This window comes from Penicillium nucicola (genome assembly GCF_028828085.1).
Source record: "Penicillium nucicola strain IBT 29836 chromosome Unknown utg000010l, whole genome shotgun sequence".
Lineage (NCBI taxonomy): Eukaryota > Fungi > Ascomycota > Eurotiomycetes > Eurotiales > Aspergillaceae > Penicillium > Penicillium nucicola.
The window spans coordinates 255,839-279,675 of record NW_026643134.1 but is presented as its reverse complement, the minus strand read 5'-3'; the positions used below and the strand labels follow the sequence as shown (position 1 = coordinate 279,675).

The 23,837-nt window shown below is 47.2% G+C and overlaps 13 protein-coding genes across 13 annotated transcripts; 6 read left to right on the top strand and 7 right to left on the bottom strand.

Moving 5' to 3' along the window:
- Positions 1-616: 616 nt before the first annotated feature.
- Positions 617-1,673, bottom strand: N7511_008636 (uncharacterized protein; the record flags this gene model as incomplete). Its single annotated transcript, XM_057131013.1, has 3 exons — positions 617-924; positions 974-1,358; positions 1,410-1,673. The coding sequence occupies 3 exons, from the start codon at positions 1,671-1,673 to the stop codon at positions 617-619; spliced, it is 957 nt and encodes a 318-aa protein (XP_056979001.1).
- A 571-nt stretch (positions 1,674-2,244) lies between these two features.
- N7511_008635 (CoA-transferase family III domain-containing protein) lies at positions 2,245-4,040 on the top strand (the record flags this gene model as incomplete). The annotated part of the gene is made up of 2 exons (XM_057131012.1): positions 2,245-3,189; positions 3,252-4,040. The coding sequence occupies 2 exons, from the start codon at positions 2,245-2,247 to the stop codon at positions 4,038-4,040; spliced, it is 1,734 nt and encodes a 577-aa protein (XP_056979000.1).
- A 256-nt stretch (positions 4,041-4,296) lies between these two features.
- N7511_008634 (uncharacterized protein) lies at positions 4,297-6,718 on the bottom strand (the record flags this gene model as incomplete). Its single annotated transcript, XM_057131011.1, has 6 exons — positions 4,297-4,712; positions 4,772-5,010; positions 5,061-5,480; positions 5,529-6,269; positions 6,436-6,511; positions 6,571-6,718. 6 exons carry the CDS (start codon positions 6,716-6,718, stop codon positions 4,297-4,299), a joined length of 2,040 nt encoding a protein of 679 aa, XP_056978999.1.
- Positions 6,719-7,048: 330 nt separating this feature from the next.
- Positions 7,049-7,975, top strand: N7511_008633 (YncE family protein; the record flags this gene model as incomplete). Its single annotated transcript, XM_057131010.1, has 1 exon — positions 7,049-7,975. The coding sequence occupies one exon, from the start codon at positions 7,049-7,051 to the stop codon at positions 7,973-7,975; it is 927 nt and encodes a 308-aa protein (XP_056978998.1).
- A 473-nt stretch (positions 7,976-8,448) lies between these two features.
- Positions 8,449-9,656, bottom strand: N7511_008632 (uncharacterized protein; the record flags this gene model as incomplete). The annotated part of the gene is made up of 4 exons (XM_057131009.1): positions 8,449-8,742; positions 8,792-8,986; positions 9,064-9,523; positions 9,574-9,656. The coding sequence occupies 4 exons, from the start codon at positions 9,654-9,656 to the stop codon at positions 8,449-8,451; spliced, it is 1,032 nt and encodes a 343-aa protein (XP_056978997.1).
- Positions 9,657-10,292: 636 nt separating this feature from the next.
- Positions 10,293-10,931, bottom strand: N7511_008631 (UbiX family flavin prenyltransferase; the record flags this gene model as incomplete). Its single annotated transcript, XM_057131008.1, has 1 exon — positions 10,293-10,931. One exon carries the CDS (start codon positions 10,929-10,931, stop codon positions 10,293-10,295), a length of 639 nt encoding a protein of 212 aa, XP_056978996.1.
- A 752-nt stretch (positions 10,932-11,683) lies between these two features.
- Positions 11,684-13,277, top strand: N7511_008630 (UbiD family decarboxylase; the record flags this gene model as incomplete). Its single annotated transcript, XM_057131007.1, has 2 exons — positions 11,684-12,506; positions 12,565-13,277. 2 exons carry the CDS (start codon positions 11,684-11,686, stop codon positions 13,275-13,277), a joined length of 1,536 nt encoding a protein of 511 aa, XP_056978995.1.
- A 406-nt stretch (positions 13,278-13,683) lies between these two features.
- N7511_008629 (tRNA-dihydrouridine synthase family protein) lies at positions 13,684-15,339 on the bottom strand (the record flags this gene model as incomplete). The annotated part of the gene is made up of 2 exons (XM_057131006.1): positions 13,684-15,144; positions 15,196-15,339. The coding sequence occupies 2 exons, from the start codon at positions 15,337-15,339 to the stop codon at positions 13,684-13,686; spliced, it is 1,605 nt and encodes a 534-aa protein (XP_056978994.1).
- A 770-nt stretch (positions 15,340-16,109) lies between these two features.
- Positions 16,110-17,656, top strand: N7511_008628 (WD40 repeat domain-containing protein; the record flags this gene model as incomplete). Its single annotated transcript, XM_057131005.1, has 3 exons — positions 16,110-16,134; positions 16,182-16,996; positions 17,048-17,656. 3 exons carry the CDS (start codon positions 16,110-16,112, stop codon positions 17,654-17,656), a joined length of 1,449 nt encoding a protein of 482 aa, XP_056978993.1.
- Positions 17,657-17,819: 163 nt separating this feature from the next.
- Positions 17,820-18,292, bottom strand: N7511_008627 (uncharacterized protein; the record flags this gene model as incomplete). The annotated part of the gene is made up of 2 exons (XM_057131004.1): positions 17,820-17,875; positions 17,944-18,292. 2 exons carry the CDS (start codon positions 18,290-18,292, stop codon positions 17,820-17,822), a joined length of 405 nt encoding a protein of 134 aa, XP_056978992.1.
- A 36-nt stretch (positions 18,293-18,328) lies between these two features.
- N7511_008626 (transcription factor domain protein) lies at positions 18,329-19,738 on the bottom strand (the record flags this gene model as incomplete). Its single annotated transcript, XM_057131003.1, has 4 exons — positions 18,329-18,589; positions 18,655-18,751; positions 18,815-19,570; positions 19,632-19,738. 4 exons carry the CDS (start codon positions 19,736-19,738, stop codon positions 18,329-18,331), a joined length of 1,221 nt encoding a protein of 406 aa, XP_056978991.1.
- A 324-nt stretch (positions 19,739-20,062) lies between these two features.
- N7511_008625 (3-oxoacyl- reductase) lies at positions 20,063-20,887 on the top strand (the record flags this gene model as incomplete). Its single annotated transcript, XM_057131002.1, has 1 exon — positions 20,063-20,887. The coding sequence occupies one exon, from the start codon at positions 20,063-20,065 to the stop codon at positions 20,885-20,887; it is 825 nt and encodes a 274-aa protein (XP_056978990.1).
- A 1,298-nt stretch (positions 20,888-22,185) lies between these two features.
- Positions 22,186-23,530, top strand: N7511_008624 (GTR/RAG family Ras-related GTP-binding protein; the record flags this gene model as incomplete). The annotated part of the gene is made up of 4 exons (XM_057131001.1): positions 22,186-22,424; positions 22,475-22,576; positions 22,632-23,315; positions 23,371-23,530. 4 exons carry the CDS (start codon positions 22,186-22,188, stop codon positions 23,528-23,530), a joined length of 1,185 nt encoding a protein of 394 aa, XP_056978989.1.
- Between the last annotated feature and the right edge of the window lie 307 nt (positions 23,531-23,837).

Here is a 23,837-nt window from a genome sequence, read left to right as displayed (position 1 = left end):
GTGTTTCGGCAGTTTGTCTCAGTTTCAGAAATTGCTATATCGTACCATGTTTGCCCAAGCCCATTACCCCTTTCTCCCAATAGAATTTTTCTCTCCAGTCAAGTCATTCCGAGGTTAATAAGGTATGCGTGACTAATAAATATCACGTACTAACTTCAATTGGACCAATCATACTTGCTTCTTTTGTGGATATAGCCCAAGTGGCAATGGGAAACACGATCCTAGCGTGTCGGGGTGGAGAGCTGCAGAATTGCTCCGTCTTGGCATGCCGATCTTTTGTTCCAGAAACTGACACCTGAGGCAGCATCACTTTCGATCCTGGTTGCATAAGAGAGAGGGGCTGGATCAAATGTTCAATTCAATTGGCGTCAAGGTATACAGTATATTCGGGCTACAGGTGACCATTCACGGAGTTGGTGCCGATGCTTTAACTTTGCGCGGCTCCTATCAGACACAAGCGGTCACGTGCAGCGATCTATACATCCATGTAGAAACTTGCCAGGGTGATTGAAGTATGATGGTTTATGATTGAGTAAATTGATGCTCCAAAGCAATCCTCTAACTAATTATTAAATGCTGAACCAGATAGCCCAATTTGTAACACTATATCTCTGCTTCACTTCTGGACATCAGCAGCGGCTAACTTGTCTTCGACCAAGTTGAATAAGTGTTTATCTCGGTTGCTTTCAACAGCTTCCAGGTCGACATGAGATACCCACCCATTTACTTTGCACTTCAGATCTTCAATGGCGTCTCGTGAGTCAAAGTCAAACGGATGTTGCTGCATGTCATCGAGCCACGTTTTTAATGCTGGGCCAAGGTGATCCACGAAATGACTGAAATTTCCACCCCCTCCGAGAGTGTTTGTCATGATGGGACCAGAGAGTGCCCAACGGAGGCCAAGACCAGAAGTCATTGTTTTGTCTAGCGAGGTCAGAATTGGTGCTGCAAGGGGCTCACGCGATAAACATACCGAGATCCTCGGCCGAAACGACCCCTCTCGAGACAAGACTGTATGCCTCAGCGCAAACGGCAGCTTGTAGTCGGTTGGCGATGAAGCCGGGTGTCTCTTTTCGGACAACCACAGGGTCTTTATCGAGGCTGCTGTAAAATGCACAAGCAGCAGTCACGTATTCTTCGCTAGTCCCGGGATGAGGAACTACCTCCACCAAGGGTACCAAGTGTGGAGGATTGAAGGGATGCCCGATCAGAATGCGAGCCGGATTTTTCTTGCACTCGGTGATAAAGACTGATGAAGGCAGACCCGAGGAAGACGATGCGATTAACACATGTTCAGGAGTAATTGAGTCCAAGTGGGCAAATAGACGGCGTTTGAAGTCAACCCTTTCTGGTCCGTTCTGTGACTCTCCATCAGTATCATATCTGAAGCTTCCCAAAAATGAACTTACCTCTTGTATCATATCTATCTCCCCCATATGAGGGTCAAGATCTTTGACAAATTTGAGATTCTCTAAAAAGGTGCTCGGAGCCACTTTGGTATTGGGCACAGCAGAACCATTCTTTTGTAAATATTCGAGAAGTTTGGCCTCAGCATCGGGTGCTGGGTCTGTTGCAATGACTTTGAGGCCTTTGGAAAGGAAAAGTGCTGTCCAACTGGCGCCAATGACGCCAGTGCCGATAACACCGACAGTTTTAATGGAGGATGCGTTCATAATTGATTACTTGTTGATTTTGATTCCCAGAAGTGGATTGAGATGTTTCTACTTATATATGTGAATTAAGTGTGCACCGGTCGAAATACATCATCTCCAGACTTTGCCGCACTGGAACAAACGGTTCGGAACGATAGATTGCTTACCCGATCTGGACGTAAATGGCTCGGAAGCCCTAATAAATCCTCTATTCCGGGCCGTCATCAGCCGACCTTGAGCCACAGACACTAGCAAGCCCCAGTAATTGGTCAGGAAGTATCCAGAAATTAGTCTCTACAGTACAGTATATACAGTACTTGAATGCTCAGGTCTAACTCGGGCTATCAGATCCAAAGTTCCCGAGTTCCGTGACTTCGGCTTGCCGAGTCCCGACTTCTCGGAATCCCAATTGGGAACAATTCGGAAGCAAGCCGTACCTGTCGATCCTCTCACAAAGACGTTTCACGTTTTGGTGGGTCTTCGATTTCTAACATAAATAACCCCCAAAGCCACTGGTGTGGCAGTCACCCAATTAGCCTGTTTGTTCATATCGTCTTCTCTTCAAGCAATTTGCGACACTTTCCACATCACAATGTCTTCTCACGAAACAGTTCCTGGGACTGATATCTACGGACCGGGTACATTCGTGGACAAAGAGTTCACACCAGCTCCCCAAGATGCTAGTCGTATCTTCGAGTATATTGCCAAGGGCACTCCGGGATTTACTCAAGACCAAGAACTTTGGAACACCGTCCGATTTGAGGGAACTTCGCTACCCGTCATTCCTGGTCCGACAAAAGCACCCCTCATTGCAGCTGCACTTCATGCTATGTGTGGCGTAGTAGCCCACGAAATTGTCGAAGACCGTGATGGTACATCAGCCAAGTCCCAGGATGTCACAGTGAACACCGATCATGCGGCTATCTGGCTAGGAACCATCTTCGCGGCTTCCATCCAGGGCAAAGATATGTCAGAGCTAGTCAGAACGCGTCAGATGCCATCTCTTTTCACAAAAGATTTCGAGGGCGACTTCATGTCCTCGCCCATGAGACAACGAACCACCGCCCTGTACAAGACCAAGACCCCGGGTGTCTGGTATCAACTCCACGGCTCCTTGAATGCTGCGCCAGTGCTCAAGTCCATGGGCATGGATCCAGAGTATCCCGCAAAGACATCAGACGAGGCCTATGAATACATCTCTCGCCACGTTGAGCAATGGACTGCCGATGAGTTGGAAATGCATAACGTCAAGAATGGCTTCTGTGGAAGTATCTGTTTTACTCCTCAAGGGTGGTCAGAGACCTTGATGGGAAAGAGACTGGCAGATCATCCGCTAGTCGGTTATTCACGACAGTCGCATGCAATTCCCACTCCTGCCATCCCATCGACCAAGCTCCCCAGCGATAAGCGGCCTCTGGCCGGAATCAAAGTCGTGGAGCTGGTTCGTATTATCGCCGGTCCTGTCATTGGCTCTACTCTCGCTGCTCTCGGTGCGGATGTGATTCGTGTCAACTGTAGTAGTCTGACAGATTTAAATGTATGGAATCTTGGATATTTCGATTTGCCTCAAATGCTTGGGTGCTAACTGAATTCGAACAGGTCCTGCAGCCTACCTTGAACACGGGAAAACGTACCATAGACCTTGATCTTACACAGGATGAAGATAAAGCACGCCTGAGAGAACTTATCGCAGACGCTGATGTCTTCGTCCAAGGCTTCCGTCCCAATGCGATTGCAAGAAAGGGATTCGGCATCAACGATCTTCTCGAAATGGCCGGGAAGCGAGGCAAGGGAATTGTTTACGTCGAAGAGAATTGTTACGGCCCTGACGGACCGTATCATGAGAGACCCGGCTGGCAGCAGATCGGAGATGCAGCTTCAGGCTCTTCTTATGTCATGGGTCGGTCATTAGGCTTCAAGGATGGTACTAGCATTCTGCCTCCCCTCCCAATTTCGGATATGAGCACTGGTCTTGTCGGTGCTCTAGGAACACTTCTTGCACTTCGGGATCGTGCCCGACTGGGAGGCTCATACCGCGTCACCAGCTCTTTGGTAAAGGCGGACGCGATCTCTTTGGAACCGGAAATTGGTCTTTACTCGCCGGAGATTGTTGCAAAGAGTACCGAGCTGTTCAAATGGGGTCACATCGGTCCTTCTCAGTTTGTAACGGAGATTCTTCTTGTCGTCATGGATGGCTGGAAGAAGGTTTTCCCCCAGTACTTCGAGACTGGATCAGATTCGCTCATGACCACCTTCCAAGATGGGCCCTGGGGCCAAATGAACATTTTGAAGCCTGTGGCTCAGCTGAGTGACCCTGGTGTGACGCCTCGATGGTTAACACCTGCAGTGCCGCATTGCTATCATTCCCGGGACATAAAATGGCTGTGATTTGTTAGGTGGGAAATATATGATCTTCAAATTTACAGCAATTACATCTCAAGAGAAGGTTGAATGAGACATTTGAATTCTAATTTATAACACATTCCAAGCTTCCAGAGTTAGGAGAACGTACTTATTACCTCCTTAGCAGCGCCTACTTCAAATTACACAATCTTACACAATCGTGATCAAATCCATTAGTTAAGTCTTGATCTTTCTGAGTGATGACATAAAAAAGTATTCATTAGTCGTTTGACAGAGAGTGTCACATAGAGAGTTCCCAACTGTCCACTAGGCTGACTGTGTCATCCAATTGTGCAAAGAAGGTCGGCCATTCATTCCAATCAAATGTATAGTTTTCAACCCAAGACAAGTTACCCGGAGCAGGTTGAGGCTCTTGCTGTGCTGACGCCCTGTCTTGCGTAGCTGTGTAGTCATTGTCACCGGTGGTTTGCCAAATCTCAGCATTACCATTGTCTCCTGATCCGCGGCGATCGATGTTTCTCTCAATGAGGCCGAGAACAGAGGTACAACGCGAAGCTAGGGTGGTATGCTGCTCATAACTCTTCAGAATATCTCGAGCCTGTCGTAGAAGGCCATCCAGGCGAGCCCGGGAAAAGTATTCTATTATCCGTGGTGACATTTTGGCCGCGAGCAGGACGGTTACAGCCATATATACATCTTTCAAAGTCATTAGAAAAAAGAATCATGATACGGATGGTATGGATGGAAGTACTCACATGAGACAGTGTACCAATTTGATGGCAATATGTACGCATGTGTTCGCTCCGGCAAATTTCGCACAATGAACTCGATTATGTCGGAAGCGGCTTTGAAGCAATGGATCTGACATTGCGAAACTACATGTGGCAGCAGCTGCTCATCTCTGTAGAGACTGGTCTGTGGGCTGGCATCCGGGTCATGCTGCTGGATTTGAAGCAGAAATGGCCTGAAAAGCAGGAGTCGAACACAGAGATATCTGCAGGTAACATTAGCTAGTTTTTAATTGGACGAGAATATTATACAGACCGAGCACGTAAAACATTTGCCTGACGCGTGAAATGCTTAGTGGGTGTCAAGTCCGCAGTGTCTGAGGGTAATTGAAAAAACGGGTGGAGACTGCCAGCCCAATTGTTTAAATCCAACTCAAGCCTGAACAACGTAGCAAATTTATCTAAAGATAATGATGAAGCCAAGCCAAATCCTGTCAGAGTTTTGTTCGAAAAAGATCCGTTTCTGGCACTGGTAGAGATGTAAAATGTTTCTAGAACTTCACCAATGATGTAATGCAACCGACAGAACGATATATAAAAATCGATTTTGCATGGCAAAGTCGAAGTTTTGGAATCGGAGACAAGCTCTGGAGGGTTTAGCACCAAAGAATCTAGGCCCTGTTTTGCAACATCTTGAGAGATCTTAAGGACACAGCCAAAGGTCATTGAGGCGATTCTAATATAAGTTAGCTCGCACATTGAACACTGTCTCATTACCACATACCTATCCATTATAATACAGCCATTCCAAACCTGACGAGCCAGATCTCGTTCATGTGGGTTACTAATAGCCTCGGTCGTTTCAGGCAGATGCAGCCCTAATTCTTGGGCAATATGAATTGCCATTCCGATATTTCTGAAGCACTTTTGCGGCACTCTCTCGTGCTGTAGGTAAACCGCAGTGAGCAAGAGAATTTGGATGATTTCAAAGTTGTAAATGCTCGTCAGTTCGCAGGACATGAGTTGCTGAGCTCGGTCAAAAAATACACCGGATGATTCATAGCGAGAAAGAAGGGATTGGCCCTGAGAAGCCACGCATGATGCCGCAAACATGAGATTGAGAATGCAGTGAAGAGCCCGCTCATTCATAGGCACTTCTCCATCTTGTGTCCATAAAGTCAGGTATGCTCTTTCAATCGAGGGTCGATCAAGCCATGGGTATGTGGTGTCCACGTAATCCCAGTATGAGGCCAGCATATCATCCGCTACTTTCCTTGGAGGAATCGCAAATTGCGAGTCCGATTCTGTTGTTAGTTGTCGTTTTCGTAGCTTTGGTAACTCTTTGAGTGGCTTTGGACCAGCACGTGCACCATTATCTGTTCCATCTCCAAAGGCGCTTCTCTGGTATGTTGCTTTTGCGGCTGATGGTATGATATGTGCTCCACTAGAGGCACCGAATAGACTTCCGGTAGGTACAACATCTTGGTCGGAGCTAGCCTCTTCCGTAAGGTCTTTTGGAGAGGCTCTGGGCACTTCATTTAGATCTCTTAATTGTGATGTATCCCTGTTAAAATCCCCCCCACTGTTAGCTTCAAAGAGCAGGAGAAAATTGTAATTAACATAGCGATCAGCAGTGAGTAAACGGCAGAGCTGAAATGAGATTGACGCGTTGGGGCATTTCAGTTACTCACTCCACATCCAAGTGCGAGACTTCATCAACTTCACGATAGATACAACTCTGTTTTCTTTTCAAGCAGGCATTACACGCTAGAGCCGGGATTATGAGCATGGCGTCGATCTTATATTAAAGTTGACGATCGACTTACCTGGTCTCAAACCATCACATTTTGTTTTTCTGGATTTGCAACTGTTACACGCCACGCTTATCTTGGCACGTTTTGCTTTAGGCTCTTTGGATCCTTGCGGCCGGTCCTGCTGCTGGGTCGGGTTCCCAATCTGAAATGACAGCATCATCTTGCGGAAAGTGAAGATTGCTGGATTGAGAGCTCCGAGGTCGTTCCGAACGTTGCGGCTCCCGGACGATGTTGCGGGTTATGTCATCATCTATCCCAATTGGGAACTCGGAATGGCGTCCGACATGTCCCGATTGGGATGCGTTCCGATTCCCGATCTGCCGACTCGGGCCGTTTTGTAGTTGATTCGAAGACCCGCCAGGTGATGTACATAATGTCAAGATACTTAAAGCAAGTGAGGTAGCCCTCACAGACTCCTACCTACTTGCACAAAAAAACAAACCATCCATCTCTCCATTTTCTAATTCAGACTTAATAACCGTCACTCGCAATGATCCCACCTCCCTCTCCTCTGTCCTCCACGGGGCGACTCTATTTCCTTGATGTCGGTATTTCAACCGCGGACATGAATGGTCGAATCCTCACCTGTCACCCAGACGGCTCCGACATGCGTGAGCTCATTACTCAAATCAGAACAATGCCGGATGGAATCGCCGTCGACCCTTCTAATCAACACATCTACTGGACGAATATGGGTATACCATCCGCCAACGACGGGTCTATCCAACGCTGTGATTTGTCTGGAAAGAATATCGTCACAATCATCCCTCAAGGCTGGACACATACACCCAAGCAATTGATTATTGCGCCAGTGTCGAAAAAGCTGTATTGGTGTGATCGAGAGGGTACGAGAATTATGCGAGCAAACATGGACGGCAGTGACATTGAGGTACTCTACCGAACTGGGTCCGAAAATACCGTCCAACAATCTCCCTTGGATTGGTGTGTTGGTATTGCCGTTGACGAGGAATCCAATACTATCTTTTGGTCGCAAAAAGGATCGTCCAAGAGCAATAAGGGCAGAATTCTGTTCATGGGCCTCGATTTGAGAATTGGCGAATCGCCCGAAAACAGATCAGATGTCCAATGCCTTTTGAATAGCCTCCCAGAACCCATTGATCTGGAGTTGGACCACATGTCAAAGACACTGTATTGGACCGATCGGGGTGATCCCCCGCGTGGAAACACAGTGAATTCAGTGGTTCTTGCCGATCTGCCACTGAACGCGTTACAACCAAAGATATTGGTTCGTAAGCTCCATGAAGCTATCGGGATCTCATTGGATTCGAAAAACGGTCGAATGTTCTTTGGTGATCTTGGAGGGTCTTTGTATAGCTCGAACTTGGATGGCTCGTGTAAAACCACCATACTACCTGACATGGGAGGTGCGATAACTGGAGTTGCCTATGCTGAATAATAATATAATTTAGAGACTATTAAATGGGGGAATATGACATCTTAACTCTATATCATGAATTATTGATCATTTACGTTCCAATCTTTAAACCAGTCTACCAAAAATGTCCTCACCCGGGGATCTTGTTTTCATAAATGATCTTGATTTCAATGAAGCTATTATCATTAAAATCATACCGGTAGGATTAAAAGACTAGATATTTCTCCATCGTAAAACATCCGTGATAAAGGACAAAATTAGGAAAAATGCCTTTTGATATAAAGTAGGATTTAATAAATCCGATAAGCTGAGATATAATGTGAGATTGAAATGGTTACTTTTTTTTTCACCCGCTAGATTATAGTGCAAAGTCCTTTACTTTCATAGTGTATCACGTTTGAATCTCTTTTTCTGGGTAACAATTAGATACTCGTGCATTCGCCATTGTACAAGAACTGTTCACGTATGCTAAAATTTTGACATTAACCATGACATTAATCAAGTGTAAGACGTGAAGGAGGACGAGAAGAGTAACGGGTATGATCCGGAACATGATCAGTAGGCTGCATATAATACCATTCACGTGCAGCATCGTTCTTCGATTTGTTGATGCTCTTGAAGCCCCGATCGAAATTTATCATGCATATGATGGCACAAATCACGGTTGCTGTAGTAAGAATCAGAGAAGCAAAGGCGAAAAGGAACATCATGTCCTTTCCAACGGTGTTGGCGCTAACGAGCACGACGATGCGGCTGATCAGATATGCTATCACGCCCAAGTAACACACCTAATACAACATTAGTCAATAAACTCACAACGGGAAAAGAGAGACTCACTATGATAGCAATCAGGCCCAACTTTTGCTCTTTTTGAACAAAGTAAATACCAAGAAGCATGCTGAAAAATGCAGTTGGAAGAAGGAGCATGGTCAAAGTGTATTCCAGTCCATAGACATGTACATATATCAAGACATACTGAATGATGAATCCAATCAGAAAGTAGAAATTCAACTTTATCAGGACGAGGAATATCTGCGGTGACTTTGTTCAGCAAGTGATTCATATGATCCTTTGAATGTAGTAGAGGGATTTGAATGGTAGTATCGTACCTCGAATACAAGATAACGCATTCGCGTTTTCGGACTACCATGAACCACTTTGTAAATAGCCCAGGAATACTCTTTATGCAAGAAGTATACAATCGGCCAAAGTAGCAGAGATCCTAGTCCCGTGGCAATGGCCACAATGATCTCCGCTGGCTTGATCAGAGGCCACAAATTGCGGGTAGTATCAACCAAGGTCGGATACCCATAGCGGTCCTTGTATAGCCTCATCGTGTTCTCCTCCATCACCTGGTACTGCATGACGGAGTAGACAAAAGTGCAGGTATTGGAAATACAAATGGCAAAGAGGAGAATGTTATTCTTGTGGTGAATCGCATCCAACACAAGAAAAAATTCATAGAGGCAGGCAAAAATTAAAATACCAAGATTGATCGGAAGGACCATAGACACTGTCACTTGGACGATCGTAGGAGTAACCCATGCTTGCCATGAAACGAGGATATAGCTGGTACTTTCATGAGCGCACTAATTTCGAAAGAGAAAAGAGAACCATACATTTCAAGAGCAATTGTGACAACAGCCTGTGTGAGTAACACACCACAGAGCCACCACTCGTTTCTCGTTGTTGGCCTATACATCCTGGGTATATGCGCAGCCAACTTTCGAAAAAAGCGAGTTCATGAATTGACCATTGATGATTTTTAGGTTATATGAAGAACCACTTGTTCCTTTTTTTTTTCCGCCACAATTTTGCGGCACATGTGAGACATGTCGCACCTAGTGGTGATTCCGGGGCCAGTTATGAGAAAGTGGAGTGAAATTTGGGCATTATGGGCGTCTCATTGGACACTAACCTCAGTGCCGAGTGAAAGAAACAATCGTTAGCCAAGCGGAGAGCCTTCGAAGGTTATTGCTCCGCTCCAGCTCCGCCACGTTCCGCTATTCTCAATGTAGGCACTGCAGGTAGGGCAACTTCGCTCAAATGTACGCAAAACGGAATCTTTACTGCAAATACAAAGATGAGAAAGCAAAAGGTAAGCCAAACTGCCGTATGCGCTAAATATGGAACCGAGCCAGCTATTGCCGTGCCTTAGTCCCGTCTGGGTCAAAACAAAGCTTCATTCCGAGGCATTTGCGCATGTCGCCAGCGTCAAGGTAGAGTCCACAAATGGAAACCACATGACAATTGTCTACTGCGAATTCTGAGCGATCCTACTATTCATGGCCGCTAGTTCTTTATTACAAGAAGATGGGCCCCTCCAGGCTATATGGACCTAGTCTTTCTTCCAACCCTCCCATCTTTCAAACTGGGCCGTATCTAAATCAAAAAGATCCAACATCCTCCCAACGCTATGGTCAACCAAATCATCAATCGATGAGGGTTTGATATAGAACGCAGGCACTGGCGGAAAGATTATTGCTCCAGCTTGGGTCACAGAGGTCATATTCTGCAAATGTATTGAGCTGAGAGGGGTTTCTCTGAGAGCTAAAACAAGTCTGCGACGTTCTTTGAGCATCACATCTGCAGCACGGGCGATGAGATCGTCGCAAACTCCGGAACTGATTACAGCGAGGGTCTTCACGCTGCATGGTACGATGACCATCCCGTCCACACGAAATGAGCCGCTCGATATTGGGGCTGCCATGTCGTTGACATTGTAGACAAAGTCTGCCAAGGCTCGTACGTTGGCGATTGTGTAGTCGGTTTCATATTTTATTGTTGCTTCTGCCCATTTGCTGATGATGAGATGGGTTTCCACGTTCAATTGACGTAGGGTGATGAGCGTTTTGATCCCTAAGATGGATCCTGTCGCTCCTGTGAGGGCAACGACCATGCGCCGCCGTCGGGAAACTTTAGGTTGGTCGTCAAAGGATGTAGATGGAATGTTTGCGTTGGATCTAAAGAGGTCCATATTGGCAAACAACTAAAGATGATAGGATTTTTCTACCGTATATCGACGGAGAATCATGAGTGCAGTATATTTTGGGGGAAACAATTCAAATTCGCTAGAACGAAACATATACAATAAATAGTCACCATCGGCAGCCCTCCCGACATCAATAGAGGCAGCCGGGACCAAGCTCAGCTCCAAATTGGAGATATCCACTTCCGGCCCGATCAGGTAAACGGCTTGGCTACTTTGAGGTCAACTTTAGAGGTCAAATTTGGAGAAATAGTGGGGAGACATGGTGTGGATTGGCTGGAGAAGCCTCACCTACCAACAATACGAACCCCAAATCGGGGGTTTTGCATATAGTTACGTACCAGTTCATGTGTTGCGGGTTTGACACAAGAATGAGACTCTCATAGTGGTATTTCTTTTGCTCGTTGCACTCAATATAGCCAATCCGATTGGGAATGTTCCAAGTAGGGACAAAACATAACCGGATTGCATGCTTGGCGAACGCCACATTGTCACACTGGAACGCCAGTCAATATTTGGAGAATGACTAGTACAGCTCGTTTTGGTCATAATGAATGTATATTCCATGCAATGTCGGCACAATAGCCGCCTTTGACTGGATACGCCCGGCATCAAAGCTGGCAATCTAAAGAGGAGAACGAGTATATAAATACTTCTATCCGAATACCCTGCGCCATAATAGAAAAACAGATGGTAGAGGTGCATGCTCTCAACTTTTACCTCTTTTTGATTGTTCTGGCATGATGAGTTCTAGTAATGGAGAAGAGTTCTCTGCGGCGGAAGACCTTCGCCAGTTCGTCAAAGAGCTCGAGGATGAAAACGACCTTGTCACCATCACTAAAGAAGTCGATCCTCACCTGGAACTCGCTGCAATTACCCGAAAGGTCTACGAGACCGAGGACAAGGCTCCAATTTTTGCCAACATTAAGGGCCGGCAAGGAACTGGACTCTTCCGCATCCTTGGAGCCCCCGTTGGTTTGAGTCGTAATCCAGGACGCAGGTTCGGACGTATTGCAAAGTCCCTCGCACTACCCTCCACTGCAAGTGGCGAGGAAATCATCGACAGAATCAACGAATGCAAAACAAGATCGCCGCTGCCTCCGATCGAAGTCTCCTTTGATCAAGCACCCGTTAAACAGCACAAGCTCTTTGGAGATGAAATTGATCTAGAGGCTTTACCAGTTCCTCTTCTTCATGATGCAGACGGGGGCAAGTTCTTGCAGACCTTTGGCATGTACATTGTGAAGACACCCGACGGACGATGGGCCAACTGGTCGATTACCCGAGGAATGGTCCATGACAAACGTCACATTGTTGGACCAATTATTCCAAAGCAGGATATTGGCGTGATCTGGCAAATGTGGAAAGACAAGGGAGAAGAAATGCCGTTCGCACTCTGCTTCGGTGTTCCTCCTGCGGCGATCATGGTTAGTGGAATGCCGATACCAAAGGGAACGGATGAATCTGGCTTTGTGGGTGCTCTATCTGGCAAGCCTGTGAAGGTGGTAAAGTGTGAAACCAATGATATCCATGTTCCAATGAACGCCGAAATTGTTTTTGAGGGTATGTTGATTTTTCGCCTAGTGAGATACTGTGCAGTCTAACCGAGGCTATCACATAGGTGTGGTATCCTCCACTGAAGTCGGCCCTGAGGGCCCAATGATGGAGTATCATGGCATGGTGTTCCCCGGTGAAGCCAAGAGCAAGCCTCTCTGGAAAGTGAATGCCATCACCTACAGAGACGATCCGATTTTGCCTATCTGCGTGACTGGCAGAGCCACAGACGAAAGCCATACTGTCTGGGCCATCATGATAGCCGCCGAGGTCTTGAACATCTGTCAAGCTGCAGGCCTACCCATTAAAATGGTTTGGTGTCCCTTTGAATCCCATTGCATCTGGTTCGTTCTGCAGGTCGACTGCAAGAAGCTGAAAGACTTGAAAACAAATATTCCAGAATTCAGCAAAAGGGTCGGCCATACTGTCTTCGCTTCGAAGCCTGGTTGGTATATTCCGAAGATATTCCTTGTCGGTGACGACGTCAACCCAACAGACCTTCGAGATATCATCTGGGCTGAGGCTACACGCTGCCAGCCACTCACTAATGAGTTCTTCTTCCATGAATATGGAGTCATTCCCTTGGTTCCGTATGTTGGATACGGTCTCACTCCCGAATATGAGAACTGCCCTAAAGTTGTGCGCTGCTGTATGTTTCCTTTCGAGTTTGAAGAAGAGGAGAAAAGGTGGAAGGAGGGTTCTTTCCGAGGATCATATCCTGCTGAAGTTCAGGATAAGGTGACGCGTGACTGGAAAGCATATGGATTTGAGCATGAATAGGGTTCGCAAAAATGCGAACACTGGCACAGAGAAACTATCTGTTAAGAGAGTGATGTGATGCTGTTTGGTCTGTATGACATGGTGGAAGAAAGTGTGCGATAGTGAGCCCGTGGGCTTTAATAGGTTCTGGGCTCGCATTATTTGAAATACAGATGAACAAGGATGATCCTTTGTCACGTCGAGGTTGTCGAGACTTTTCTTGTATGTGTCTGGTGGTGTGGGCTAGGATTGTAACTTATTGGAAATCGTATGGTTCGACTAGGCTGCAATAGTCAATTATAATCCTGGGAATATTCTATCAATATGATCATGGATAAACGCTATGCAAACAAATATTCTATCAACATTTGTCAATAACTTGGGAATCAACGAGAAATATGTCATATGCATCAACAATTTAGCAACCTCAGCCGCTCACAATACGATTAGGTGTGAGTGCCTCAGCTGGGTTAAAAGCGTCGTCGCCAGGGGTGACTGTACCCTCGGAGGTAGAAGCATTGGCATCCCTGGATTCTTTTGCGTCTTGTTTTTCGCCCTTGGGAACAGGCTTGGACCCCTTCTCTCTAAGCGCTCCGGTTTCGAACGCTTCCTCGGGTAAAGGTCGAACATGGGGCTGGCAGATCCACCAAGGCCGTCCATATTCAGCAATGGTTGCTTTTGATCCTTTCAAGGTTTCGTCGGGTTTAACCTCAAACTTTTCGGGTGATGTTTCATATTCTTGGAGGCCACGCTTGATCGCTTTCTCTAGGATAGTCAGAGTGTGCTCAAAAGCCGCCATGTCGCCCGGTCGTGATCTCGCAAGCGCATCTCGGACGTCAGTGTGAGTCGCGATCATGGGGCGGAGGACTTGGAACAGATGTGGCTGCATGAATCCAAGGCTGGGAGAATTGGGCTTCTTGACCTTATCGGCTTTGCTGCGCTTTTGCTTTTTCTTAAGGGGACCATCGTTGTGGTCATTATCTTCCGTCTCGGTTTCGGCAAATTCATCAACAGGATCGGATGGAATGTACAGAGGTTTTCTTTCTGGAACAGGCTGCTCCAGGACGTATTTATAAACGATATCGAGGTATCGTCGCAAAACAGCGTCGATACGGTAACCACCCTTGCCATCTCGGCCGCGCCAGTATTCTCGTCCTTCACTTCCTACTGGGGGTGGCTTGCTGAATATCGAAGGGTCCGAGAGGTTGGCTTCCGCGCTCATGACACCGTCGGCACCGGTGGCTTCGAGACATTTCTCGATATCGTCGTAGTTGAGGATGTTTCCATTGGCGAATATCACGGTGTCGGGTGGTAGGTTGTCTCGTAGATAGCGCAAGTATTCCCAGTCTGCTAGTCCAGTCATGTGGCCTTTCTGCTCCCGTCTGCGTCCATGAACAGTGATAATGCTAGCACCGGCGGAGAGAATCATCTTGGCGTATTCCAGGGTCTTTTCCTTGTCCTCTTGAATCCGGAATTTGGCTGTGACAGGAATTGACAGCTCGGTGTGTAACCGGTTAATGAGCTTGTAGATCAAATCCCAGTCCTCCTGGAGAAAAGATCCATAGTGTCCCTTGCGCGCAATGCCCTGGGGACATCCAAGGTTCAGATCAACAGCATCACAGTATGGGGCCACATGGCGAGCGGCCTCAATGAACTCATCGGGGTTGTTTGTGCAAAATTGAACGAAGAGTGGGCGGTCGATTGCGGGGTTTCCATCTAGGTACAGATCTTCCTTCTTTCCTCCGACGATCTTGCGGGTAGGGTGGAAATTCTGGTTTCGAACGCGCTCTTGTTCACCAAACAGGCGAGCATGGTACATTGGCGAATATGCGAGCATCGGCTTAGGTTCGTCTGCGGGCATGAAAGATCGAGTGAGCATGCGCCACGCCTGTAAATGATTAGTCTGGGTCCATGATGCTGTCTTAAAAAACCAACTTACAAATTCGGATCTGTCGACCATTGGCGCAACGACATATTTGGGGCTACCAATGCTCTCATAGAATTTTCTACCGAACAGCTTTTCCTTCTGCGGAGCGGGCGCGGGGATCTGCTCGCTGGGTTGCGGAGGGGCTTCCGAGGCCATGGTGGAGGTGAAGCGCGAGGAGTGTCGAAAAATTCGGCCCAGTGAAGGGCTAAAGGGCTTTAAGATACCTATTTTGACCGTTAAGAAAAAAGCCCAGGGATTGGTCGTGGATCGCCTCGAGTCGCAAAAGTTCCAAGTCGCAACTTTCTGCAAAGCACATTATCACGGAGCGGATCTATCTTGATCCGGGTTATCTTATCGCGTCTACAAGATATCACAGAGCCTCCAGCACTATGCGCTCAGCTAATGTCAGACTATTTGGACCTAATATTCTGGTGTATACAGTCGATTTTTACTTTCTTTGGACACTGTGATATTATCACCTACATCATTGTCAGAATCAAGAACTACCTCCTGTTGAATTCGGTTTCTGATTGCCGTTCTTTACTACCAAGCAGCTCCACACTCATCCTTAGATTATCAGAGTATAACATTGGTCGTACAGCTTGGGTCACCAGGCGGGCTTAATTATTTTCCATCATAATTTGGTAGAAAAGCCCGTAGTTTGGTAGAAAAGCCTTGGTTGTATCAAAAGTGACTCGGGTTGGTGCCCAGGTGATCTCGAGCATCTCGCGGAGGCATTATGTAATCTGATATGAGGCCTTCGAGAATCCGAACCATCCAAACACAACACTTCAGAACTCATAAATCTGCACGCTGCGAGATAACGTGTGACGAATTATGGTTGAATGAAATAAATTCTATCACTGGTGAATCCCATTTAATCAGATAGGAAACTCTGCAACATATCTCATTCCCAACTGTCAATCATGGACGCGTCAACAGGCGCAGGAGGTAAGTTCGCGCAATATTCCAGATGGCCGATTTTAACAGTGCTTTAGGTCCCTTGAATCTGAATTTGTCTGAAGATGGGCTATATGCTGCTCATATGAGTGGCAAAGCACTGGTCGTCCACTCCAAAGCAGCGTCAGAGCACAAGGAAGTCCAGATTGCAAGAATCAAAGAGACGACGCTCAAGTTCCTCAAGTATTCACGGCCACAGCTCAGCCCTAGTTCTATAACAGATGATGATTTATCGCGGCGGCGTCTAATATCTGCCAACGATACCCGAATCTCAGTCTGGCAACTCAACCCACTGGAGATATTTGCCGATATCGAAAGTGTCGAACCGGGGGCATTGTCTGTGGACTTTGGAGCTGATGAGAATGAAGTACTAGTCTTTCACTCTTGGAACACCAAGTTGAGCATCTACTCACTGGAGACGGGCCGCAGTTTGGTGATCAAATCTCCAAAGCTTGCCAATCATCTTGGGTTTGGATATCGACCTGAAACGAAGCAGCTAGCCATTCTCCTGAAGCCAGAAACTTCCGATCTATTGACTGTCCATCAGTCCCGGTCTTACGAACTACTCAATCGAACAGTGCTCTCAACAATCGATGCCCAGGGCCTGAAATGGAGTCCCGACGGAAAGTGGATTGCTGTTTGGGATATTGCTAGTGCAGGCACAAAGGTACTGGTCTTCACGGCCGACGGTCAACACTTCAGAACGTATTCCGGGCCATCTGGCGTGGACGACACCTTCGATTTAGGCGTCAAACAGATCGAATGGGGCCCTACCAATCTACAAACTGGCGTTTGTGAATTACTGGCTGTTGGGAAAGTGAATGGAAATATTGACTTGCTCCGAGCCCGCACCGTGAGTTCTAATCCAATAAAACACACTTTATCCACCGACTAAATTCAATAGTTCTCTTCCGCTACGACCCTCTCACACATCTTCCCACCTGACCAGCAAGCCCCCACGATCTGGCGGGAAAGATACATCAACGCAGATGGGGACGCCGAATATGCCGAGGCAACCAGCTCCTCTGCGCTCAGCATGAGTCCCGAGTCGGCAGGGTCTCCACGCGGTGTCTTGACTATGGCTTTTAGCCCTGATGGACATCTTCTGGCCACTGTCGATACTATGCGGCAAAATGTCGTTTGGATTTGGTCGCTTGAGGGTACTCCGAAGCTCGCGTCTGCCCTGGTTCACGAGCAACCTGTTCGACAGATTCTCTGGCATCCTTCCACGCCACAACTATTGATCAATACCATCACAAATACCTTACCTGCCATTCGCTGGTGGTCACCACAGGATCATCCCGTTATTGCTCGAGTTCCCGTTAACCGTAGCGAGAGTGGGAAGTATGACGTGAGATGGGAAGGGTCGGATGCCGATTCAGCGTTTTGGTTCGGGTCCACGGAAGAGTATGCCATTGGTTACCTCTCCGCTGGAGACAACGGCGTTGAGTTTGAATTGTTGAACTCGGTCAGTAGTAAGGCTGGTGGATATGGCGGGAGCTCGAGCCGATAGCCGAGTTTAGTGACACCTTAAGGGCTTTGATGAACGGAAATTATGTCTTTTTTAGAAAGCGGTGCCTGGATCCTTCACTGTCATTCTTTCATGAAAATAAAATTAAGGGTCTTCCAGAACGAATGCAAGTGCTGGTGCATTGCGTATAACAAAACGGCATAGCTTAAACAGACTCATGCAGCGTTATATCTGACATGCGTTGCATCTCCATATAAACACCTGGGAATTCAGCCAATCAGTTTATTACATTGAGTCTCACAGAATCGCCCAGACGCAAGTAGACTTACCGGCAACTTCCCACCTATTACTCAGAGTGTATAACATATCTTCACATACATTCTTGCTCTCGGTATAATGAGAATTTCCCGTTTCAACTGCCATCCATGACATATTAGACGCACAGGTATAAATGCACTGTAGGATCAGTGGAGAAACATTTTCCAAATTGCACGCTGCAAGGCCCTGAATATTCCTGACAAATGATACGATCTGGTTGCAAAGCTCTTTGGTTATCTCGATACTTTGCTGCATACACTGACGCACACGCGGTGCAATCTCAGGGGCCATCATTTGGCTGTTTTCTATTTGCATATCGCAAGAGTGATGGTTTGCTAATTTGAGCAAGGCACTGGTCATCGTTAGATCGTAGCATAGGAAATACGATTTGGCTCATCACCTGAAACATAATGCTGTCGCAGTACTCATCTCACTGGACATTGCGTCTTTGTCATTACCTGTCATTTCCAAGAGGGATTTCAACGACCGAGAGAGAAGTTCAAAGTTGTTTAGCACATATTCGAGATCCATAGACGTGTCGTTGCAATGTCTAATGACGAGGCCAAGAAGGTTTGATGCTTGTGCCATCCGGGCAAAGCTACTAACTGTGTTAGTACTACCTGATGAGAGCAGAACACGTTCTGGGGACATCATCTCCTATTATGATAAGACAGAATTTTAGTTCTCGATACAGCAAAGAGACGCGTTTTCCAATCACTTACGCCACTATCCCAGGCACTATCGGAAGCTGGGAGTAGCGTGTCTTTTGTCGGATCTTCGGTGCACAGTGGGCGATGGTCAACGCCAATCGCAATATATCTTTGTGAGAATCAGCACGCTTAAATTTCTTGACCAGGCTAGATATTCGATGGAGATTCCCACCTGTCGAGAATAATGATCAACCACCAAACACGCTGTCTTTCTTCCCAATCAACCCAGCTACGGGGAGGTCCCATCGATTGGGGCGCTGACTTGTGGTGTAGACCGAGTACAATACCTTGTCTCGCACAGCAGCTAATATTGAGAAATGCGGCAGGGAATATCCCATGTCCAATTTCGTAGACGCAAAGCAGGAGCCCTGCTTGGACTGTGCGGAGACTGATGATACCTTTTAACTCAAGCTCGTTGCTAAACTCTTTTATAGTATGGTAGAACTTGGAAGTGCTCGCAGACTTCCCGTAGGAGAATGAAAGCCTCAAACACAATAACAAAAGTGCGGTATCCGCTTTCAAAGGTCCAGTTGTGTTTTGAGTGAGTCGATTCAGTCGTAGCTTACTCACTATAGGCATCCATGTATGAATGGAAGAGAAATAACGAAGTTTGAGGTTCTCAATCTCGATAAACCCACCTACTAGGGACAATATCTCCGGTGGAGCATAGACAGGGTTTGAATGGTTGGGTATGTTGCAGGACGACCAAACCTCAGAGTCGAGATACGATGCTAAAACAGACAGGTTCTCGATGTAAGGATGCTGATCGTCAGTGTTGCATGCTTCCCCATCAGAAGCTGGGTACGGTGGCGGGTTGGGAGAAGATGCGATCAATTGTTCGAGTCTTTGGAGTCGACTGCGCAAATCGGCAATTTCGTCTCGATGGCTAGACTGCGTATTGTCCGAGTAATCACAAATTCGGTTGGATCTGCCGTGAATCGGTTGCGATATGAGCATAGAGGCTCGAAATATCGAAGCCAATAACGTACCGGAGGCACAAGTTACAACTGGGTAAGCTTTTGTCACAACGTCTTTTATTCTTTTTGCACGATGCACAGGCCCGGGTAGCAGCCACCATATCCATTGAATCGTCCATAGTGCTTTGAAACAGCGGGATTTAAGCCCGGACTTGCAAAGGCAAAGACATGTGTGAGGCTTGCGCAAAGGAAGAAGCGGAGACGAGCGGGCGCTCATTAAGTCCGATGATTAAACTCCGACAGTTTACGCCAATCAAAAGTAAGAGAGTGGATTCTTATGAATTGCCAGGCGGATTTTGCGGCCGCAGCCGCGGCCACTCCGCTTTGGACGTGATGATGTATAGATGTGTATAAAGAGGGACAGGCAGCCCTAGGACTTTGTGGTCTTAAATCAGAATATCCCAGCCCTTCCAACTCTATTCTACTATCATACGCACCTCACAATGACAAGAATTTGGTTTATCACTGGTTCTTCGCGCGGTCTTGGTCTATCCATCACCGAAGCTGCTCTGGACAATGGCGACTCTGTAATTGCAACCGCTCGCAAGCCAGAGCAGCTTAATCATCTTCTGGAGAAGTATGGCAGCGATCGAGTCCTGCCCATGGCTCTTGATGTTACCAACAATGACCAAGTCCTCCAAGCCGTCAAGGCAGGTCATGATAAATTCGGCCGCATCGATGTGGTCATCAACAATGCAGGATATGCCAACACTGTTTCTGTTGAGGATATTGATATTGAAGACTTTCGTACCCAGGTTGACGCCAATCTCTTGGGTGTAGTCTATGTCTCCAAGGCGGTGCTCCCGATCCTGCGTCAGCAAAAGTCTGGCCACATTTTCCAAGTGTCCTCTGTCGGTGGGCGTATTGGCGCCCCTGGTCTATCGGCCTACCAGTGTGCGAAGTGGGGAGTTGGTGGTTTCTCAACGGTACTGGCCCAGGAAGTTGCATCTCTCGGCATCAAGGTCACCGTGCTCGAGCCTGGTGGCATCCGAACCGACTGGGCCGGTTCATCTATGCAGACTCCTGCAGTGAGCGAGCCCTATCAGCCAAGTGTGGGTGCATTTGTCGAATTCCTGCGCAAGTCTTCTGGAAAGGAGCCTTCCATTCCAAGCAAGATCGCCGACATCGTGCTCAAGCTATTGGAAGAGAAGGAACCCCCTTTGCGTCTTTTGATTGGTCCTGATGCTGTTGAGCATGCAGGCAAGGCGGCTCAGGCGCTTGCTGCTTCCGACAAGCAGTGGCAGGAACTAAGTCTTTCTTCGGTCTGAAGCGATTGTGTTTGTTGGACTCTAGGCCGACTGGATTATTGTATACTGCGATTTGTATATAAACAGGTACTTTCTGTGGGCTATTCTTCATGGTCAGTCAGACCAACCAAGGCCAAGAATATTGAAAACATCAAGAAATTCGCAACAATCCAAACCAAATCGTAACTTGATATTTTCGAGGATGATCACCGCTGACATAATCATGGATCAACTCGCGATAAGCTGATAAAAGATCGGTGATACTCCGCCTTTAACATCTTCTCTTCCTCCTTCACACTCAGACAACTCGTCATTTCTGATTCCGACTCCCTCTAGAACGAGACATCTCTGATTTCTTAATACGCTCTATGTGTGCATTGCACTGCTTGGGCTGATCGTGCATTGCCTTGCAGCTCCGGCCTCCCACCCCCGCACTCCGCATCGCAGGGAAGCTCGACACCCCCGAGCCTATTCACCAATTGAATTCCAAGTCCCCAGGAGAATGATACAGGACTAACTTCAGACACCCAATTTGTGCTACTATCTGTCCAACCGGAATCTTTGCAGCTTGCCTGCCGGTCGAAATTAGCACATGCGGATGTCAACAGTCAGTCGTCGCCGTTAAATTGAACTCATCCAGTTCACTTTGCAATCTGTTTTTGTTGGTGCGGATAATCTGACCTTTCATTAGTCCGCTCGCCCCTATTAATACAATCACACAGTGAGTATAGCACCCATTGCTATGTTCACAGCGTCCTTGGATCCTAACACCCCACACCTAGATATCCACCGATCCAATGGAGGTAAGAGTCTTCTGTTTCGATATACCATACCCGAACGAACCTCCTCGCTATATACTTCCCCATTTCACCCTTTTCCTATTGTGTAAAGCTCGGTTGCTCCGTGCCGCTGCAGCCATGCACGGGCCGTTGTGAGACTGCTGCTTGGTTCCGGGCACTTTTTCTTCCTCGGCAGATAAATAGGCCCCTAGGACCTTTCTGCACTGCCAGCCGGGCTTCTGGAATAAACACCGGACTGCAATCTCCATCTTATGGATGTTTGCTATGGTTGCAATCTGAATGCGCTATAACAAGATGGGATTCTGTTGACCCCCGAGGGGCTCCCTGGACATTGCTCATCAGCCTCAATCTCAGCTCGTTTCTTTTCTTTTTTGTTTCCCCGAAAGGCTTCAATTCGATTGGGCTGACTCTCTGCCCAATGCTATCTTTGCATCCCGACCCCTGCCATTCATCATTCAACCTTTGCACTGTCTCTCACTCTTCTATTGCTCCCAACATGCACGCCCCCTCCCATTAATCATGTTCGACCCACCCATTGGCCGCAAGAGTCGACCTCATGCTCCGTTTCTCGGGCGTCAGATCGACTTCTTCGCATCGCATGACTATCCATGGCAAAAGGCAGGCGCAGAGCTAAGTCTTGTGAACAATTTACAGGGAAACAACCAAGTCACTACGTCTACTCAGGCCAAATCGGCAGAGGTACCGAGCACCAAGGGCCCCGATGCCAAACCCCGTCTTCTCTTAATGGGACTCCGCCGGTCTGTTTTACCGTCAGCTCTTAAATGAACAAAGATTTAACTGTTCCCAGGAGCGGAAAGTCTTCCATTGCAAGTGTGGTCTTTCACAAAATGCCACCTAATGAAACCCTCTTCCTTGAATCTACCACCCGAATTCAAAAGGACTCTATTCAGTGAGTAGTCTACATACACTGATTTATACGTTGTACGTCAACTTAAGATTTGCAGCTCTTTCATGGACTTCCAGGTTTGGGATTTTCCCGGTCAGCTTGAATACTTCGAGTCCAACTTTGATCTCGAAGACATCTTCGGCAGCCTGGGTGCCCTAGTATGGGTTATTGACGCCCAAGATGATTACCTGGACTCGGTTGCCAGGCTGAACCGAACCATCTTGACCGTGCAGCAGTACTACCCCGGTATCAATATCGAGGTGTTCATTCACAAGGTTGATGGACTGTCCGACGAATACCGCACCGACACTTTCCAGGACATCGTGCAGCGCATCTCTGATGAGCTCAGCGACGCTGGCTATGAAAACGCGCCCGTCCACTACTATCTCACTTCCATCTACGACTACTCTGTCTTTGAGGCATTTAGCAAGGTCATTCAAAAGCTGATACCCAACCTATCCACTCTTGAGAATCTGATCAACACCCTCGCCAATAATTGTGGCTTTGAAAAGACCTACCTGTTTGATGTACTGAGCAAAATCTACATCGCATCCGATACCCGTCCTGTTGACATGGCCTGTTATGAAATGTGTTCTGACTACATCGATGTAATTGTCGACGTGTCTGAGCTTTATTCATGGGACCACCCACAACGAAAGGCCTTAGGCGATCAGATCCAGGAGGCCGAGAGCCATGTGGTGCTGCACGATCAGACCATGATTCACCTGATGGAGATGAACAAGTACGTATCACTTACGCGAATAACTTCCTTGTACCCAGCTAACCATATCTTGCAGATACCTCTGTCTGGTCTCTGTCATTCGTAACCCTGAAGCAAAGGACAAACGGGGCCTGATTGATATGAATTGCCGCACTTTCCAGGACGCCCTGAACGAGGTTTTCTCACGCAGCTGGGAGCAGGACGAAGCTGCCCAGTCGGAAGCGGTGAAAAAGTGAAGTGTGTGGAATGGATACGTCAACTCGTCTAGAAGCATGAAGCTTGCTGCGACGTGCCCAGATGGGAAATGAGAAAACAGGAAATAGGGTATCCTCTCGGCAATCACAATGATTTATTTTCAGTGAAGCCAATAAGAACCAAATATGTCGTATCAATTATCATCAGAAAGCGAGAGCATGTAATTGTCAATATGTAGCCGGGGTTGCGATACACCGTATATATTGAATTCAGTTGGAGATAATTTAAGTCGATCTATTATCCCACATGATGGTCTGTTTCCTGTCCAGTCTGGAGTTGTACGGGCCG